This window comes from Oikopleura dioica, chromosome XSR (genome assembly GCF_907165135.1).
Source record: "Oikopleura dioica chromosome XSR, OKI2018_I68_1.0, whole genome shotgun sequence".
NCBI classification, from domain to species: domain Eukaryota; kingdom Metazoa; phylum Chordata; class Appendicularia; order Copelata; family Oikopleuridae; genus Oikopleura; species Oikopleura dioica.
In genome coordinates this window covers 6191179-6207933 of record NC_137294.1, presented here as the reverse complement: position 1 = coordinate 6207933, position 16755 = coordinate 6191179, and the positions used below count along the sequence as shown (strand labels likewise).

The 16755-nt window shown below is 42.2% G+C and overlaps 5 protein-coding genes across 5 annotated transcripts; all 5 read left to right on the top strand.

Moving 5' to 3' along the window:
- The first annotated feature begins 347 nt into the window (after positions 1 to 347).
- LOC145709683 (thioredoxin reductase 1, cytoplasmic-like) lies at positions 348 to 2933 on the top strand. The gene is made up of 8 exons (XM_081787382.1): positions 348 to 512; positions 624 to 828; positions 871 to 1300; positions 1348 to 1514; positions 1560 to 1809; positions 1852 to 2036; positions 2104 to 2248; positions 2291 to 2933. The coding sequence occupies exons 1-8, from the start codon at positions 370 to 372 to the stop codon at positions 2395 to 2397; spliced, it is 1632 nt and encodes a 543-aa protein (XP_081643508.1). The 5' UTR covers positions 348 to 369; the 3' UTR covers positions 2398 to 2933.
- Positions 2934 to 6509, top strand: LOC145709678 (threonine--tRNA ligase 1, cytoplasmic-like). Its single transcript, XM_081787376.1, has 11 exons — positions 2934 to 3034; positions 3141 to 3198; positions 3274 to 3369; positions 3416 to 3661; positions 3730 to 4045; positions 4090 to 4446; positions 4484 to 4727; positions 4767 to 5076; positions 5125 to 5715; positions 5864 to 6103; positions 6169 to 6509. The coding sequence occupies exons 1-11, from the start codon at positions 2978 to 2980 to the stop codon at positions 6186 to 6188; spliced, it is 2535 nt and encodes an 844-aa protein (XP_081643502.1). The 5' UTR covers positions 2934 to 2977; the 3' UTR covers positions 6189 to 6509.
- Positions 6510 to 7190: 681 nt separating this feature from the next.
- Positions 7191 to 11891, top strand: LOC145708994 (uncharacterized). Its single transcript, XM_081786684.1, has 12 exons — positions 7191 to 7242; positions 7288 to 7375; positions 7417 to 7731; positions 7796 to 8015; positions 8075 to 8325; positions 8430 to 8492; positions 8550 to 9092; positions 9162 to 9402; positions 9466 to 9537; positions 9576 to 9811; positions 10120 to 10621; positions 10787 to 11891. Exons 1-12 carry the CDS (start codon positions 7191 to 7193, stop codon positions 10901 to 10903), a joined length of 2700 nt encoding a protein of 899 aa, XP_081642810.1. The 3' UTR covers positions 10904 to 11891.
- Positions 11892 to 11916: 25 nt separating this feature from the next.
- On the top strand, positions 11917 to 14328 carry LOC145706491 (uncharacterized). Its single transcript, XM_081783907.1, has 9 exons — positions 11917 to 12150; positions 12193 to 12307; positions 12351 to 12466; positions 12513 to 12680; positions 12720 to 12940; positions 12986 to 13171; positions 13231 to 13389; positions 13430 to 13582; positions 13689 to 14328. The coding sequence occupies exons 1-9, from the start codon at positions 11972 to 11974 to the stop codon at positions 13718 to 13720; spliced, it is 1329 nt and encodes a 442-aa protein (XP_081640033.1). The 5' UTR covers positions 11917 to 11971; the 3' UTR covers positions 13721 to 14328.
- Positions 14329 to 15374: 1046 nt separating this feature from the next.
- LOC145709705 (uncharacterized) lies at positions 15375 to 16043 on the top strand. The gene is made up of 2 exons (XM_081787407.1): positions 15375 to 15492; positions 15603 to 16043. The coding sequence occupies exons 1-2, from the start codon at positions 15454 to 15456 to the stop codon at positions 15996 to 15998; spliced, it is 435 nt and encodes a 144-aa protein (XP_081643533.1). The 5' UTR covers positions 15375 to 15453; the 3' UTR covers positions 15999 to 16043.
- The last annotated feature ends 712 nt before the right edge of the window (positions 16044 to 16755 follow it).

Here is a 16755-nt window from a genome sequence, read left to right as displayed (position 1 = left end):
CTGCCCCTTCTGCAACAAAGTCAAGGATAGACTCAAGTCTAGGTTCATTCCTTATCATGCTGTTGAACTCAACAAGGAAGGGTTGATTGACGCAACATCGAGAGAGTTTTTCATTTTTTCAATTAATACTACATCATCTTATCAATCATGCAAAGTACTCTGAAACTGAAATGTCCAATTACCAGGACTTATTGAAAGAGATGACCGGCCAGAGATCTGTCCCAAATGTCTTCATCGATGGCAAGCATATTGGTGGATGTGATGATACTCTCAAGCTCGATGATGAAGGCAACCTTCTTCCTTTAGGACTGATACGCAATACTCTGTTTTGGTTTTATTTAATTTCTTATTTCCGGTTGATAAGTCATCATGGTTTACGTTAAGATGATGCGCCTCCCTCGGCTCAGGAGGATTTTTCTTCCTGTAGCTGGAACTATGGGACTCGCCGGTAGTGACCCCCTACACGTCCCAAAGAGATCGTTCTCCCTAAAAGAATATGGAAAAAACAAAAGGTTAATCATCACTGGTGTCACGAACTTATCATTGTTTTACTAAAGAAATGCTTTTCATACTTCTTTTGAAAATTAATCTAATAGTGAAACGAAATATATTTTGTATCTTAGATCAGTTAACGCAAAGGCTACCGAACCACACAGCTACGACTATGACTTGGTTGTGATTGGTGGTGGATCTGGAGGTCTAGCTGCATCAAAAGAGGCGGCAAAGCTCGGCAAAAAAGTTGCCGTCCTCGACTTTGTGAAGCCTTCACCTGCTGGAAACAGCTGGGGTCTTGGCGGAACTTGCGTTAACGTTGGATGCATTCCAAAAGTAAGCAACGAGTGTTTTCTTTAGAAATAACCGTTAATTTAGAAACTTATGCACCAGTCTGCCCTTCTTGGAGAAGCCATTCACGATGCGAAAAAGTTCGGCTGGAATATTGATCCCGAAAAAATTAACCACAGTTGGGAAAACATGCAAATGGCTGTCGGCGATTACATCGGCTCGCTGAACTGGGGTTACAAAGTTGAACTTCGTGACAACAACGTCAAGTATCTCAACAGCTACGGAGAGATTAAGGACAACCATACCGTCGTCTGCACAAACAAGCGAGGCAAAGTCGAAGAACTGACCACTCAAAATATCCTCGTTGCTACTGGCGAGCGTCCTCGCCTTCCAAATATTCCTGGAATTGAGCATGCAATCAGCTCTGATGATTTGTTCTGGCTTACAGAGTGTCCAGGCAAAACGCTCGTCGTCGGTGCAAGTTATGTGGCGCTCGAGTGTGCTGGATTTTTGAAAGGTACTTCTTCAATAATAAGGGCTTTAACTTTTTAATTTCGCTACTAGGAGTTGGCCTCGATGTTGACATTTGCGTGCGATCAATTTTTTTGCGAGGCTTTGACCAGCAGTGTGCCGATATTGTTGGTAGCCATCTCGAGAAAGAGGTTGGCTGCAAAATGATCCGACCAGCCACACCGTCCTCGATTGAAAAGCTTGAAAATGGAATGCTCAAGGTAGATTTTTCAAATTGAGAGTAAATGTTAACTGTCTTTCTTTAGGTTACAATGGACATGAAAGACGGTACCCAAGTCGTGGATGAATACAAAACCGTCCTGATGGCAATCGGGCGAGACCCATGCACCAAGGGCATTGGCCTCGAAAACGTCAAGGTTGAGTTAGCTGATAGCGGAAAAGTTATCGTCAATGACGCCGAAGAAACAAATATTGAAAATGTTTACGCTATCGGGGACATCCTCAAAGATCGCCTTGAGCTTACACCTGTCGCCATCCAAGCTGGTCGACTTTTAGGTAACTAAGCGAGACTTAGGACACCTTTTGCTATTTCTCTAGCTCGAAGAATGTATGCTGGTGGTGTCGAGAAGATGGACTATAACACAGTTGCTACTACAGTTTTCACTCCGCTGGAATATTCTTGCTGTGGTTATTCGGAAGAAAAAGCGATAGAAAAATTTGGAGCAGATAATATTGAAGTTTATCATCGAAAATTCTGGCCGCTGGAATGGACGCTTGCTGGAGTAAGTTCGCTCTTTACTAATTCGTTCGAACTTCGGATTCAGGTACCTTTATTCATTTGTTCTTTAGAAAGACGCCAATCTTTGCTACATGAAGGCAATCACACTTCGTCATGAGCCAAATGAGCCTATTGTCGGCCTCCACTATGTTGGGCCAACCGCAGGCGAAGTCATGCAGGGATTTTCTGCTGCTATGAAGGCTGGACTTACCAAAAGTAACGTCGCAAAATAAAGTAGAGATATTAACTTGATCCTAGCGATTCTTGATGGAACAGTTGGTATCCACCCTGTCAACGCTGAGTGGTTCACAGATTTATCCATAACAAAACGCTCTGGAGCTGAGCTCAAAAACTCCGGCTGCTGAGGATAAGCCCGTTAGTTTAAGCTAACGGGCGTTCAAATCTGATGAAAATGAACAAATATTAAGATCTGTCTGCTTTTTTGCACATTTGTTCTAAGTCGCATACTTTCATCAGTCGTTGTCCATTCGCAGTGGGCTCGTTCTTTTTCGACGTGTTAGACATGACCTGTTTGTCAGTAAGTCTTCAGTCGAACCTATGACGAAATTATGTTAAACCTAAATTGCCGGCGCATTTTTTCCGACAAAAAGAACTTGCCTTCTTGCAGGATAGATTCAAATGGGCACCGCGGCGACTATTTCAACTTGCTTTTACTGCTTTCTTGATTCCTCCATGGATTTACAACATTTGATAAAAACCTTTACTGCAATAAGAATTACTGTCTGACTGCGTTTTTACGTTCAACGAGTAATCCCATGAATCTTAATTCTCTCTGTGTCATCTTATAAGTTCAAGAACCAATTCAGCTTCAATCATAAACAGTGAAACTTAGTTAAATTCAATCAAAAGAAACAAAATAAATATTCACATGTTACAGTTATTTTCAACGCCGAATTTCTAGTTGTTCTCGTTTAAAATGCGATAATGAGCCCTTCTTTGTTCAAGGCTCAGCACCTGGTGTCTACACGCGTTATTCTAAAAGTAAATACTCGTGGCTAACGGGTAAAAAGTTTAATATAATAGCTAAGGAAAGGAGGAATAGGCTGAGTGACAAAGAAAGGGAAAAATTGGCTAACCTTTAGTTTAGGCCTCGATTCGCCCACTGCAAATATCACATATATTGCGTTTCAGCCCAAAAGACAAAGGTTAGCCAATAGCATCAACCTGTTACCTAGATTTAGGGATCGGAAAGAAACTCAAGCTAACGCTGCACAATTTAGATTCAATGGCATCGGCTCAAGAGCTCAACGAGCTGAACGAAAAGCTCTCGAAGCTTCCGTTCCTCAATGGCTACCAAATTTCCCAAGCGGACAAAGGCAAGTGCCGCTTTACTTTTCAAAAGCAACTGATTATTGATTTTAGACGCGCTCAAGAAATTTGATGGAGCGCCGGTGCAACACCCCCATCTGATGCGATGGTACAAACAAGTGAAATTCGAGATGGGTGGCGATCAGAAGCAAGAGAAAAAAGCCGCACCGGAGGCTGCTGCTACACCAGCGGCCCCTGCAGCTCAATGTGCAAGCGGATCCTGCCACTCGAAGGATGTTAATTTTGATTTCCTCCCAGCGAAAGGTGTCCAGCGTGATGCGAAAACCGGACAAATGAAAGGTTTGTTACTTTAAAAAATCGTCTCTCTCTAGTTGTTTATATAAACAAAAACTCAAATCTATGTTTAGAGGACCCAGTCTATGTTGCCCACCGAATGAAGATGTTCGACGAGCTCTTTGCCGCCCAAGAAGAACGAATCGCCGCAATGCCAAAGAATCCGATCAAAATCACGCTTCCAGATGGAGCAGTCAAGGAAGGAACATCGTGGGAAACAACTCCTCTTGACATTGCGAAATCAATCTCTTCCGGTCTTGCTAATGTTGTCGTTTGTGCCAAGGTCAACGATCAAGTTTGGGATTTGACCAGACGGTTAGAGGGCGATTGCACTCTTTCCTTACTCAAGTTTTCGGATAAGGAAGGTAAAGAAACTTACTGGCACTCGAGGTAAACTATAACATATTTACCGTTTCTTCTTAATTTTATTTTAGTGCTCATATTTTGGGTGAGTGTATGGAGCGATATTTTGGCGGTGCTCTCTGCTACGGTCCCGACATCGAAGACGGATTTTACTACGATATGTGGATGGGCAACAATACTATTAGTTCCGAAGCAGATATGCCCAAGCTTGAGAAGCTTTACTACCAAATGATGAAAGAAAAGCAGCCTTTCCAGCGACTTAATGTCACAAAGCAACAGCTCATTGATATGTTCAAGCATAATCCTTTCAAACAACGTCTGATCGAAGAGAAAAATATTGGCGACACGACTGTTTACAGATGTGGTAATCTGATCGATATGTGTCGAGGTCCTCACCTTCCACATACCGGGAAAGCGAAGGCTTGCAAGTAAGTTTTGATTGAAAACGCATGTCACTGATTATAGGCTCTACAAAACGAGCGCAACATACTGGGAAGGAAAAGCCGATCAGGAGTCACTTCAACGAGTTTATGGTATCACTTTCCCAGATAAGAAGCAGCTCACCGAGTGGGTTACTTTCCAGGAAGAGGCGAAAAAGCGAGACCACAGAAGAATCGGAGTTCAGCAAGAGCTTTGGACTTTCGACCCGGTTTCCGCCGGCTCCTGTTTCTGGCTCCCCCGCGGTGCTATCATTTATAACCGACTCCAAGTAAGAAGCCATATTTATCTACTGTATATATTCTTTTAGGATTTCATTCGAAGCGAGTACCGAAAGCGAGGATTTAAAGAGGTCGTCACACCAAACATCTTCAACTCAGAGCTTTGGAAAACGTCAGGCCATTGGCAACACTACGAAGATGACATGTTTACATTCAAGGTCGAGGAAGACAAATGGGCAATGAAGCCAATGAACTGCCCCGGCCACTGTGTCATGTTCGGCTCTCGACTCAGAAGTTACAAAGAGCTTCCCCTTCGATTCGCTGACTTTGGTGTTCTCCACCGAAATGAATTGTCTGGCGCACTATCTGGCCTTACAAGAGTTAGACGCTTCCAGCAAGGTAGGCCACTTTAGCGCGTAGCGAGACACCTTTTAAAAATCTCCTTAGATGACGCTCATATTTTCTGCGCCCGTGAGCAGATTGAAGATGAAATCACCGGTGCTCTTGAATTCTTTAAATTTGTGTACGACACATTTGGATTTACCTTCGAACTTAACCTATCGACCCGACCAGAGAAGTTTTTGGGAGAAGTGGCTGAGTGGAATCAAGCTGAGAGTATGCTCACGAACGCTCTGAACACTTTCTGCACTGCGAACGACACAAAGTGGGAGCTCAATCCCGGCGATGGAGCCTTCTACGGACCAAAGATCGATATAAAAATCCTCGACGCGTTGAAACGAAGACACCAGCTCGCCACTATTCAGCTCGACTTCCAACTGCCGCAGCGATTCAAGCTCAAGTTCGTGCGCGACAACAAGGAAGAGACGCCCGTAATGATCCACCGCGCAATTTTGGGTTCAATCGAGCGATGCGTCGCCATTCTTACAGAATCTTTCGGCGGCAAATGGCCCTTCTGGCTCAGCCCCAGACAAGTCAAAGTCGTCCCAATCGGAAAATCTCAAATGCAGTTCGCCCAGAGCATCGCTACCAAGCTCTTCGATGCTGGAATCGAAGCAGAAGCGGATGCAGACTGCGTCGGTCAGTTTCTATATTCTTATTATAAGAAATATCAGAATCTTATTTACTCATGTGTTTTCCCCTTCTTTTTATTCTCCGTATATTCTTACCATTATATTATCCTTATTTTGCAACGAAATATGATATTTGCTTTCTAACTAAATTTCAGACACCTTTAACTACCGAATCCGACGAGCCCAGTTGGAGCAGTGGAACTTCATTCTCGTCGTTGGAGACAAAGAGCTTGAAGCCGGAACTTGCGCCGTGCGAACTAGAGATGCGCAGCAACACGGCGTCCTCGATGTTGACTTCGTCGTCGAAGAGCTCGTCCGGCTACACAAAAAACGAGCCCTCAAAGCCGAACACGAATTCAGGGGAGAAAAGAAGGAGAAGCCAGCTGCCAATGAGGCTGAAGGGACTGGTTGATTTTGATAGAGAAATAATACTCTTGAAACAAACGAAAAACAACCAAACCTAAAGCTGAGAAAAAGTAAAACATCGTTACGAAACATACAAAACAGCAATTCAAAAAAAATGACGACTTGGTGACTACGAAGCATTTTTACTGTACTTCGCGATAACATATATTTTTTAAACAAACCGTAGCAAAAGTCCTAACTATCTTCTGGTTTAGGGATTAATTTAAATGAGCAAAAAGAATGCTGCCTGAAGCTCGTAATAGTTCAACCTTATTTCTGTCAATGAACCTCCTCTCATTCTTTAACTTTTGGTGAATTTATCGGGGTTCTTTTTTATATATTTATGAGCTTATTGAGCAAAATCTTCCAATAAATAAAGATTATTGTTGAGGTCAAGTCTTTTGGAAAGTATTAATCCTAAAATATACTTTCCTGGTGTCTTAAATTTGTATTTATGCAGGATGAACTACTAAAGAAAGCAAAAAGACGATTTCGAAAAGAAAGCATTATAATCAGGGCCTAATTTCGACAAGCAGTACAAGCTGAGTTGTCCATTGTCAGATTAACTGATTCTTAGTCTACAATGTTAGCAGCAGGAAATGTACGTATTCATGGATTCGTTGTGAGAAGAATCTCGTCCTCGATTCTTTCAGATAGGTTTAGATCAGAGGATGAATAATATTCTATTCTAATGAGACCGCATGGAGTTTTGGGAAGTAGTGAGTTTTATGAGAATTTCGGGAGATGGCGTGCTGGGAGGAATCTCCGCGTAGGAAAGCCGAGCAGCGTGCTGCTGCGCGTTTCTCCTCGAATTTCTATTCGCTGCGGCGCTCGTCCAATCAAGCGCCAGTAAGAATCGTTTTACTTCGCTTTCGCGAACGGAGTTCTAGTCACCTTAGTAATCTGATTCTGTCGGTAAAGGAAGAGAATTTTGTCTTGCAGCAGTCCAGAGAAGCCTCTCGCATCTTCTGTCGCAGCGGATAGGTAAGTTTCAGCTAAAAATCAGAACTTCTGAGAAAGATTTCATCAAGCCACTCTTTCCTCGAGAGAAATTTTTTATTCGAGATTGTCTTGAAAATGATCGTAAAAGTCTCCCTTACCGATCCTTCGCTCTCTAGTGAGGTGGAGGGTTTTACTTTTTATCAAAACTTCACATTTAATTTACTTTATTTAGATTGGAAAATGGGAGACCAGCAGATCCCCTCAAGGGCTGGTCGGTCCATCAACGAGCTCATGCAGAGACACGGTTGCAGCATTGCCGAGTAAGCAATTCGTCGATTTTCAAATTTCTCATTATTTTCAGCCTGATGGTTCAGTGCGCCAATGTTGCCGCCCGTATTTCCAGAGGAAACGAGCCGAACAGGGCTGACTTCCAACGTATCGCCTTTTTCTGCTCTGAAGTACAGAATACTTGGGGGAGCTTGAGTTTTGGCATATCAAACCTTCTCCCACGTGGTATCCAGCCACTCCCACAACCAAGAATTCCGGAAATAGCTTCTCTTCCTAATATTGACCCAGATCATTTGGCATCAAGGCGTGCAATAGCTGTTAATCCGAACCGCTTCGTCCCCACGAATGAGCAAGATCTCTTCGAGCAGCAGAATAGTTTGAGTGAAATGTAAGTCGACTGTTCAATGGATTATTTTGTCTCCTCAATTTCGATTTTAAACTGTTTCGTTTAGGGCCATTATGAATCGTGAGTCTGGCGGTATCAAGGAAGAAGAAGAAGGCGAAGAGACTCTAGAAGAACGCGCTAAGCGTCTGGACCTTGAGGCAAAAAGAAGGGCCGGCGAGCTGAATCTCCAGGACGAAATGCACGATTTTATCGAGTCCGTAAAAATCGAGGATCAGGATGATGGATATGAGGGTGTTTTAAATAGCAAGGACACAGAGGCTTACGTTGTACCTGACGATGAAGAAGATCACCGCCCAATCAACGACCTCTACGAGGATCGTTCTAGCATGTTGGTCGATCTGAAGGAGAAAAGACGTCGGGAAACAGAGGACCTTCCCCGGAAAGCGAATACAGCCATCAGCCATACACAGGCAATCAAACTTCGACGTCAGAAGACGACGAGCCCGGACCGTCCAGACCAAGACCTAAAAAGAGCAAGAACAAGAAAACAGCAGGAAAAGCTTCCAAGAGTCCGCCTAAGAAGAAAGTGGCTTCATCCAAGAAGTCATCTTCTCAGAATGAAACAGAAAACATGAGGTAACTCGAAGTTCAAAGGAAATTTTAATTTGTTAATCTAATCTCACCATTTTGTGCGTTCCGTAGTGGAAACTGTGACTATTTTGGAGCTAACTTGTTTTTAGCGACGATGATAATGTTCCACTCTCTACTCTCCTAGACGAGGTTCACGCGACGAAAAATAAAGAGTAAGTTCCTTTTTACGAAGAAGGCTTGTGGCTCACAAGAATTTAACTTCTTTTTAGAGTCAAAGTTGTCCGTCAGAGTCTCCGTAGAGCGCTGGAAATCTCCAAGACTAACGATGATCAGAAACGGACGACGCGAAAGAGTAACTCCTCGAAGAAGGCTCGTTTGAGCAAGAAGGCCTCTAATGATGATAACGACGCAAGTGGCGAAGAAGACGTCGAGGAACGTAAGACTGCGCGAAAGACACCTAAAGCGAAAAGAGTCGCAGATGCCGACATTGCTGAAGATACGGACACGCCGTCAAAGAAGGCCAAGGGTGGGGCTAGAAAGAAAGCCAAAAACGACAAAACCTCGAAGGATGAAACCAGCAGCAAATCTAACAAGAGAGGTCAGGGATCGAAGACTCCGAAGAATGATAAAGCAAAGAGAGGCGGAAGAAGCAAAGACGCTGAAGAAGGAGAACGAAAGACTGAAAAGGGAAAGCCATGGAGCCGAACAGCAGAACGAAAAACGCCAATTCATATTCTTGAGAGGCGTAAGGAGGAGTATCATAAGAAGAAGTTGGCCAAAGAAAATGCTCTTGCGAACGGTTCAGCTCACAAGTACGTCTACACAGAAATTAGTGATTTTCAAATGAAACATTGGACTCTTGATGATATCAAAAAATTAAGGGAGGCGAAACAGAATGAAGTGAAGCAGAAGCAGCAAGAGGAGCTCGAGAGACAGGCAGAAGCAATCGCTTCAAAGAATTCCAAGATCTTCCCGAAGCCTTCATACTCCCAGAGCTCATCTTCGATCACCACGGCGCAGGAACAATACCTCGTCAAAACCCTGCCACTTCCTCAAGCTGCTACTAATGTTGGCTCTAGCGGTGGAAACATCAGCGCTGGTAGCTTGATTCTCTCCCCACGGGTAAGTTATAATAAAATCCGAATTTTGAAGTCAAAATACGACAATTATGAAAATAATCTCTAGCAAAAGAACCATACAAGCACACGGCAGACGGCTTTTGCGAGCGAGCATGCCGATGTCGATGCGCTTGTCCAGGTAGTTTACGGGTTTTAATTATTATGTATTTGATTTAGACAAAGAAGACTCCGCCACATATCCTCGCGAACAAGAAGGAGTATTATCAGACTCACAAAGATGTGATTCTGAAGAAGCAACGCGATTACAAGAAAAAACTCCTCCAAAAGAAAAAGGAGGCAGCTTCGCAAGACTCCGAAGACCAGGAAGAGGCCCAAGACGACGGCAGCCAGCAACGAGACGAGAGGAGCTCCCCCGAGTCCATCGCCACCAACTCTGAACGAGCGGAGAGCAGGTACTTGTAATATTAGAAAAAACTGGTTGGTTTTACCATTACCTTTCGATAACAAATGAGTGCTACTTATTAGAATCCTAATTGGGAGCGGGCGATGGTTTATTATTGTAAATCACTACGCCTCGACAGCTTGGAACAATAAAAAGCGCGGCTACCGGTGGAACATTTATTTTTGAGTGATTCGCTTCGTTCTTGATGAACGACTCTTTAGAGAAACAGATCCAGAATTTTCACCATCTTTAACCACGTTTCAATTAATTTTTGTGCACTCTTTTTACAGTTTTATCAGCCATTAACTTTTTTTGAAGGAAATCCCAACACATGATGCCAAAGAAAAGCTGGACCGAAAACTTCTTGGACGTGAAAAATGGCGATGTGCTCCCTGTCCAAATTGTTAACACTATCGAGCTCACGCCGGTCGAAACAGTTGAGCTTGAAGGACACGTTGAACAATTCGAGCTTGTCCCGACGGACAGTGGCTCTCAAGTGCCTGGAAATCCGTCCGACAACAGGGAGATACGTTCCGTTGAGGTCAAAATCAGTAGTGGCGATAGTCCATCGCAAAAGACTGAAGGCGAGACCCGTGGAATCGCAATCAAAGTAGCGAACAGGCCGGTAAGTGCGCGTCTTCGCGTGCAGCCTGACCTCTACATGGACGAGAAGCCAGACTCTCCCCCAAACGAGTCAACTGACAAACCGAGCACTATCGGAAGCACGAACGGCAGGACGACCCCTCAGAATCAAAATGAAGAAAAACCAAGGGGGCCCATGTTCAAGAAAAAGTTTCTTCACTCCTGGAGGGAACATAGTGTAAGTGTTAAATTTATTCAACGATAACTGGCCGATGATCTTCCATCTTGGCAGGGCTGCCTTTGTTATACCCAAAACAAATCCTTATTTCGAGTCCAACCGAGTAACACCGCCCAAATTTCGGGTTCTTTTATTAATCGAACAGAAAATAACATCTGCGTTTAGCAAGTGAACGGACCGAACGAAAACTCCCCCGGCGCGCAAAGTTCAGAGGAGCAGCCATCTCATAAAGAACCATACACGTCAACGAACACAACGTCTATGGAGTCAGATAAGCTCTGAAGCGGATGCCTTCGCCAGAGCTATTAAATTAATAATACTGTCGAACGTATACTTGTGTTTCTAATCCGTTCCGACCCTGTTCCCATTGTTTTTCTTTCATTTTCCTCAACGATGATCGATTTGCGTCGCGACACAAATCCGAAAATCGGGTTGTTTTTTCTTTCAATTCTGGCATATGCTTTTGTTCTCCTATGCTCTTCTTTGATCCCTTTGAATTTCTTTCACTGGGATCTATTTCCGTTACTGACACGCGATCAAGAGATCCATTCGGATCTGCGACCGATCCGTGTCAAATCGTAATCAACTTATTTTTGTATTTTCGCAACTTATACTGTAATACAGTTATATTTCCTGCACCCTGTGACTGTTACTGGCAACTTATTTTTAAAAAATGGTTGACAGATTTAAACTGCCATTACCCTGATCTAAACTGCAACAGCATCAAATTTTAACAATAGTCTCATTTTTCAATAGCCATATTAACGTTTCAATAAGCCTAATTATTTAAAATAGCTGGAACCGACGTCATTTTAATCTATTAGTTTAATTCATAATCTTAAAAATGATTATTCTTGGCCCCTTATGAAAGTGAAAACATTTCAAGTTCAAGCTTTAAATCGACGGAGAGCGAAAATGCATCCGCGTGTAGATATGCTATGATGATCTCTTTCACTTTGTTACGTCATTATCATAAAATTATTATTTTAACATCGTTTTCCCAGCCGCTGTTCTCAGAGATCGCGCTATATTTAACCATTCATGCCTGATAATAAAAAAAATAACCGGTCTTGGCTCTTGTTTGAGAAAGAGAACGTCAGTTCTCGCTCTATTACAAACGTCGGCGGTGGTATAGACCTCTTAATTTAGAAAATAAAAGCTTTAAAAATGTGTATTATCAATGACGTCGCCTGACTGCTTAAAAATACTCAACTCCTTCCATGTAAATAGTTAACACACACCTTTCCTACATTATAATACTTAAAGACTACTATCGATAGCTCTTCTTAACCTCGGCTTCAGAGTGTTCTCTATTCTCGAGCAAAATCTAATCGAAATCGCGAAGAGGGGATGGGAGGCGCCAGTGTCTCCGATGGCGGAGAGGGCACCCGAAGCCCCGTGAAAATCTTCGGCAATATCTTTATCTCATTTATCGGTGCTGGCGTTCTCGGTTTGCCGTACGCTTTCAAAGAAGCAGGAGTACTTGAGGGAACTATCATTCTAATCGCTGTTGGTTTCCTGTCGTTCCGGTAGGCACAGCCATTCGCGTCCGATTAGGGATTTATATTTAGCGGAATGATGCTCCTTATCAAGTCGAAACACTTTTGCTCAAAAACAAATGTCTCGCGAATGGAACTTACACCGCCTGGCACGAGGGATGAAGACCAAGTTGAATTACTGGAGAGAGTACGTGGATCAATAATGCTCACATCATTATGCTACGTTTTAGAGTCGAGACTCAGCCGGCCAAGAAGTTAACTACGGAGACCTTTGTCAAATAGCGTTCGGCGATAGAGGCAAGAACATCGTCGATTGGGCAATCATTATAAGTCAAACTGGCTTCTGGTAAGTAGCTTAGTTCTTCAGAGGACGCGAGTAACATGTTATAAAGTTGTGCGTATTTGATCTTCATCTCCGAAAACCTCGCTCACTACGTCCACGGTCTTGATGAAGGAGACGTTGTCGACGACAGTCTCAAGCTTCCATTTCTTCTGTTAATGATTCCTGGACTAGTCGGTCTTAGTTTAGTCCGCAAACTTCACAAGCTCTCAATTTTCAGGTAAGTTTATGTTTCTAACTGCTGTCTAACTTTACTCAGCTTATTCGCCGACTTCGCCAATGTTTTTGCTTATTTGGTCGTTTTCTGGTTTGACTTTGAGCATGTGTCGACAATCAGTATTCATCCTAAGGAAATGGATCTAAAAGGGCTTCCATTTTTCATCGGCGTCTCAATTTACTGCTACGAGGGCGCGGGAATGATCTTGTCACTAGAAGCTTCTGTGGCCAAAGACTACCGTAGTCGATTTTCTACTATTTTTGGTAGGCTGCTCTTCGCAAAACTCGTTCTCGAGCTCTTATTTTTAGCACTTTCGATTACTGCCATGTCATCCCTCTACATTCTGTTCGGCGTGTGTGGCTACCTCTCGTTTGGCCCTGAAACGCACTCGATAATCACGCTCAATCTTCCTGTCGGACCAATGCCGTTAATGGTCAAAGGCTGCCTATGCTTTTCGCTCTTTTTCACATATCCGATCATGCTCTTCCCAGTCAGTAAGTACCGCCTCAAAAATCCTTTGAAGTCTTAGACAGAGTAAATAACTCACTCCCAGTCGAAATATTGGAACGGCGCCTTGGAACTGTCAACCATTTCTGGAAAGGAAATCTGCTCCGTGCGTCCGTGGTCGTTTCATCGGTCATTGTCGTGTTGATTATCCCCGACTTCTCGACGATCATGGTCTTAATTGGCGCTACGTGCTGTTCTCTTTTAGGTAAGTAGCCCAAAGAAGATGATTTTTAATCCTACTCTAGCGTTCATTCTCCCGGCGTTGATACACATGAGGATATTCAAAGGAAGGCATACAAGCCGTCAGTTAATAGAAGACTATGTTATACTTCTTTTCGGTTGTATTGGCACGCTCATTGGCTCTATCGACGCGCTGAAACGTCTCAATGTGATACCAGGAACGGATTCCAGCATCATTTCGTAGCTATATTTGAAATATAATATTTCGCTTAGTACGATGAATGAAAATCATTTAAATACACGTTAATGTTTAAATCCGACAAGACTACTCCGGGAGGGAGAGGATCGACGCTTGAGTAAACACGCAAACGGTCGCTTTAGAATTTATTAACCGAAACAACCATCGCCTTACCAAAAGGTCTTCAATTCTAGTCTCTAGTTGTCTAACTAGTAGTTTATAATATAAACTTTATATATCATCTTCTGAAAAACTGTACATTCATTCTCCTGAACCGAAAAAAAACTATGCTCAAATTACCGCTCAGCTGAATACCCCGAAATCATAATTTTGCAAGTACAAAAAAAAATTAAATCCCAGTTTATCTTCTTTTTCTGTTAAAGATCGAGACTCATTTCCTCGTTTGCAGTGATTTTTTTGTTTTGCTGTAAGTGGAATTCGGTCCCGATCATACCGATGATTTTTGTTATATTTCAAATCAAAGTATCAGTTCTAGCTCCTTGTACCTTATTCTTTCCTCTGCATTTACGCATTAAATCTATGCGTAATTTGGTAAATATTTAACTATTTTATTTTCTGTAGCTCATTATCCTCGAAGGCATTGAAAACTTTATTTCGTGAAAAAGGAATAAGGAATTCTTCTTTCTGACTTTATCTGGTTGAGTTCTGGATCACGGCTTTTTGTGTTCCGATTCTAGTTTAAAAACCCTGTGCATCCTTAAATATATATATTATATTTCATTCAAAACAGTCATGCAAGAAGAGATCGCAGCTAGCGGTGTCTATTGTTGTCTCTTTAAAAGACTATTTGGCATCTTTCTAGGGTCAAATCTACATTTGCGTCAGCGCACATTTACTCAGGCGAGTTCCTCGACATCTTTTCATCTTGAAACAAGCACTCGTAAGATATTTATTGCAGGCAACTTGGATTTTATTGAATTAGGAAACCGCTTTTTTTGCCGTAGTATGCAATTTCCACTCCATGAATATCTTGAGCGTCGAGAAAGAAGTAATTTCCCTGGCAGAGGCAGAATTGTGGGATCGACCGAGTGGCGTCACTAAAACGGCAATTATGGACGAAATCACACTTGACCACATCAGAAACTAGAGGCTGTAAATCAGCTGGAGACTCCACGGAAGCCCCTGCGACGGGGCTATTTGATAATGTCAGAATGGTACATTCGCAGATTTTCGATACATCTTGTTCTAATTGATTCTTGCCTAAAGAATAGAGTTTTGATTGTCCTTGTGGTACTCGAGTAAGGAGTCACAAGTTGTCACAAGGTCATTGTTGGAAAGCGCATTTTATGTTTTTATAGTTCTCATATCAATGTTGAAGATTTGCTTTAGAAATGGCAAAAAAGCTGATGTCTTTTACAAAAGTTCACTATGTTTTACACTGGTCTCGAATTTTCATCGCAAGGATCGCATAAGGCTTGACCTCTAAATATCGTATTTTTAATAACATAATATTTATAATTTTAATCCGGGTCATGAGGTGATCGGAAAGCTACTTCAGTGATGTAGCATCAGATCATTTTGGAAGAAAACAAATCGTTTGAGGAATGTGGGATTAAAAATTTGCAAAGCTTGATCAGTAGGAGCAATAAAATACTGGAGTGACTACTGTTTGGGTTGGTTTGCTCAGGTTTGTGACGTGTTGTGGTTGTTGCATGGTACGGAATTTTCAACTGCATTTCTTTGCTATTTACAAAGCCATTTGGCGAATTACTTTTCGAGTTGGCCTCCCCGAAATCCATCATTCACCACTTCACGAGATAGAAAACCCACATAACGATAGTATAAAATCTATTTTACCCCCGTTACCCACTCAAATAAAAATAATTTATTATGGCGCAAGAAGAGTTTGATCCGCAAACAATCATGCAGGTAAATAGATTCTTTGTAGATTGTTTTCAAAGGTAAATTAAGTAAGAACATTATCGCATTTAGAATCGATGATATAATTTCAAGAGTACTCAAGTAACAGTCCCTTTAAGAGATTCAATGGTTTTCCAGAAGGAAACGAAGTAGCGATGAATACAAAACTACGATTCGCACAAACGGAGCTAGAAAAGGCGGCGCATACGATGAACGAGATGAACACGTCGATTGAAAAGTTTCTCGCAAAATTCGAAAAGCAAAAGGAAAAAACAGAAAAGGCAAAAACCGAGGCTAAGGCTGCAAAGGAAGCTCTTGCGGCCGAGGAGGCCGAGAAGATGGATATGCTCCAACAGATGGAACTGATTGTGGCGCAAGTGAAACAGCAGAAAAAGGAGAAGAAGAAAGCAGTGAAAGATATCCAACTTTTCATTAATGAAAAATTCGAATCGATGGACGAACAGCTGCGGTCGCTTGAGAGCGAGAACCAGCGGCTGAGGAAACAGCTTGAATGAAAGCCGTCTTAACTTATTCTTACTTTTCCCTTTGCCTACTCATACTGCTGCAAACTGTTTCTCATTTAATGTAAATATATCACGTCCCGTACGAAATGGTGTTATTTACTAAGAGTCTTAATCTATTAACGACTAGCACAGATAAAGTGAAAGAACTTCCTATAAGGAATTCCCTTCTGTAGAACAAACAATTCGAATATTTGATAGAAAGTTATGTTATTAGTGTGCAAGAGCTCATGAAATATTTCCTACAGTAATTTCATCCTTGATTTCATGAGCATATTTGTAAAATGCTTCGGCGGCATTATTTTTCAATTTCGAAACTATATCTACGTAAATTGCGTTAATCGATACGCAAATCAATCAGATATCGATATTCATTTTCATCAATTCAGGTCTCATGCTGCTCATCTGTCTGTCCGAGTTTAGAATCTGTCCACCACCGCAAAAATATCTTTACGATTGGATTACTGCTAGTTCTATATCATGCAGAATTTTGCGCAAATATCGGCCGTGATTGATGTCTAAATGTCGGCGATAAAAGCCGTCCCCTTCAGACGAAGCTGTGAAAATAGCGTAGAACGTCACAGACCACGAAACCATAACGAAGATGCTATTATAGCATCAGATAAATACGAACTCATGGAAACGGCCTTTTCTTATGGCAAACAACTCGGAGAGACCTGGTTCACTTTACCTGTGGACTTTTTTTTCACGGGAAAGGACAGACTTTCAAAGAGATATAATTTATAAAAAG

What these genes read in the sequence shown, in the direction of transcription:
- LOC145709683 (XM_081787382.1), top strand. Translation starts at nt 370, where the DNA reads ATGGTTTACGTTAAGATGATGCGCCTCCCTCGGCTCAGGAGGATTTTT. An exon ending in GAATATGGAAAAAACAAAAG is followed by an intron (nt 513 to 623) that starts GTTAATCATCAC and finishes TTTGTATCTTAG; the next exon opens with ATCAGTTAACGCAAAGGCTA. An exon ending in GAAGGCTGGACTTACCAAAA is followed by an intron (nt 2,249 to 2,290) that starts GTAACGTCGCAA and finishes ACTTGATCCTAG; the next exon opens with CGATTCTTGATGGAACAGTT.
- LOC145709678 (XM_081787376.1), top strand. Translation starts at nt 2,978, where the DNA reads ATGAGCCCTTCTTTGTTCAAGGCTCAGCACCTGGTGTCTACACGCGTT. An exon ending in GAAAACCGGACAAATGAAAG is followed by an intron (nt 3,662 to 3,729) that starts GTTTGTTACTTT and finishes ATCTATGTTTAG; the next exon opens with AGGACCCAGTCTATGTTGCC. An exon ending in GAAGCCAGCTGCCAATGAGG is followed by an intron (nt 6,104 to 6,168) that starts CTGAAGGGACTG and finishes AAACAACCAAAC; the next exon opens with CTAAAGCTGAGAAAAAGTAA.
- LOC145708994 (XM_081786684.1), top strand. Translation starts at nt 7,191, where the DNA reads ATGATCGTAAAAGTCTCCCTTACCGATCCTTCGCTCTCTAGTGAGGTG. An exon ending in GCGAACGGTTCAGCTCACAA is followed by an intron (nt 9,093 to 9,161) that starts GTACGTCTACAC and finishes CAAAAAATTAAG; the next exon opens with GGAGGCGAAACAGAATGAAG. An exon ending in ACTCCTGGAGGGAACATAGT is followed by an intron (nt 10,622 to 10,786) that starts GTAAGTGTTAAA and finishes ATCTGCGTTTAG; the next exon opens with CAAGTGAACGGACCGAACGA.
- LOC145706491 (XM_081783907.1), top strand. Translation starts at nt 11,972, where the DNA reads ATGGGAGGCGCCAGTGTCTCCGATGGCGGAGAGGGCACCCGAAGCCCC. An exon ending in GTTGGTTTCCTGTCGTTCCG is followed by an intron (nt 12,151 to 12,192) that starts GTAGGCACAGCC and finishes ATTTATATTTAG; the next exon opens with CGGAATGATGCTCCTTATCA. An exon ending in ATAAGTCAAACTGGCTTCTG is followed by an intron (nt 12,467 to 12,512) that starts GTAAGTAGCTTA and finishes CATGTTATAAAG; the next exon opens with TTGTGCGTATTTGATCTTCA.
- LOC145709705 (XM_081787407.1), top strand. Translation starts at nt 15,454, where the DNA reads ATGGCGCAAGAAGAGTTTGATCCGCAAACAATCATGCAG. An exon ending in ATCCGCAAACAATCATGCAG is followed by an intron (nt 15,493 to 15,602) that starts GTAAATAGATTC and finishes AGTCCCTTTAAG; the next exon opens with AGATTCAATGGTTTTCCAGA.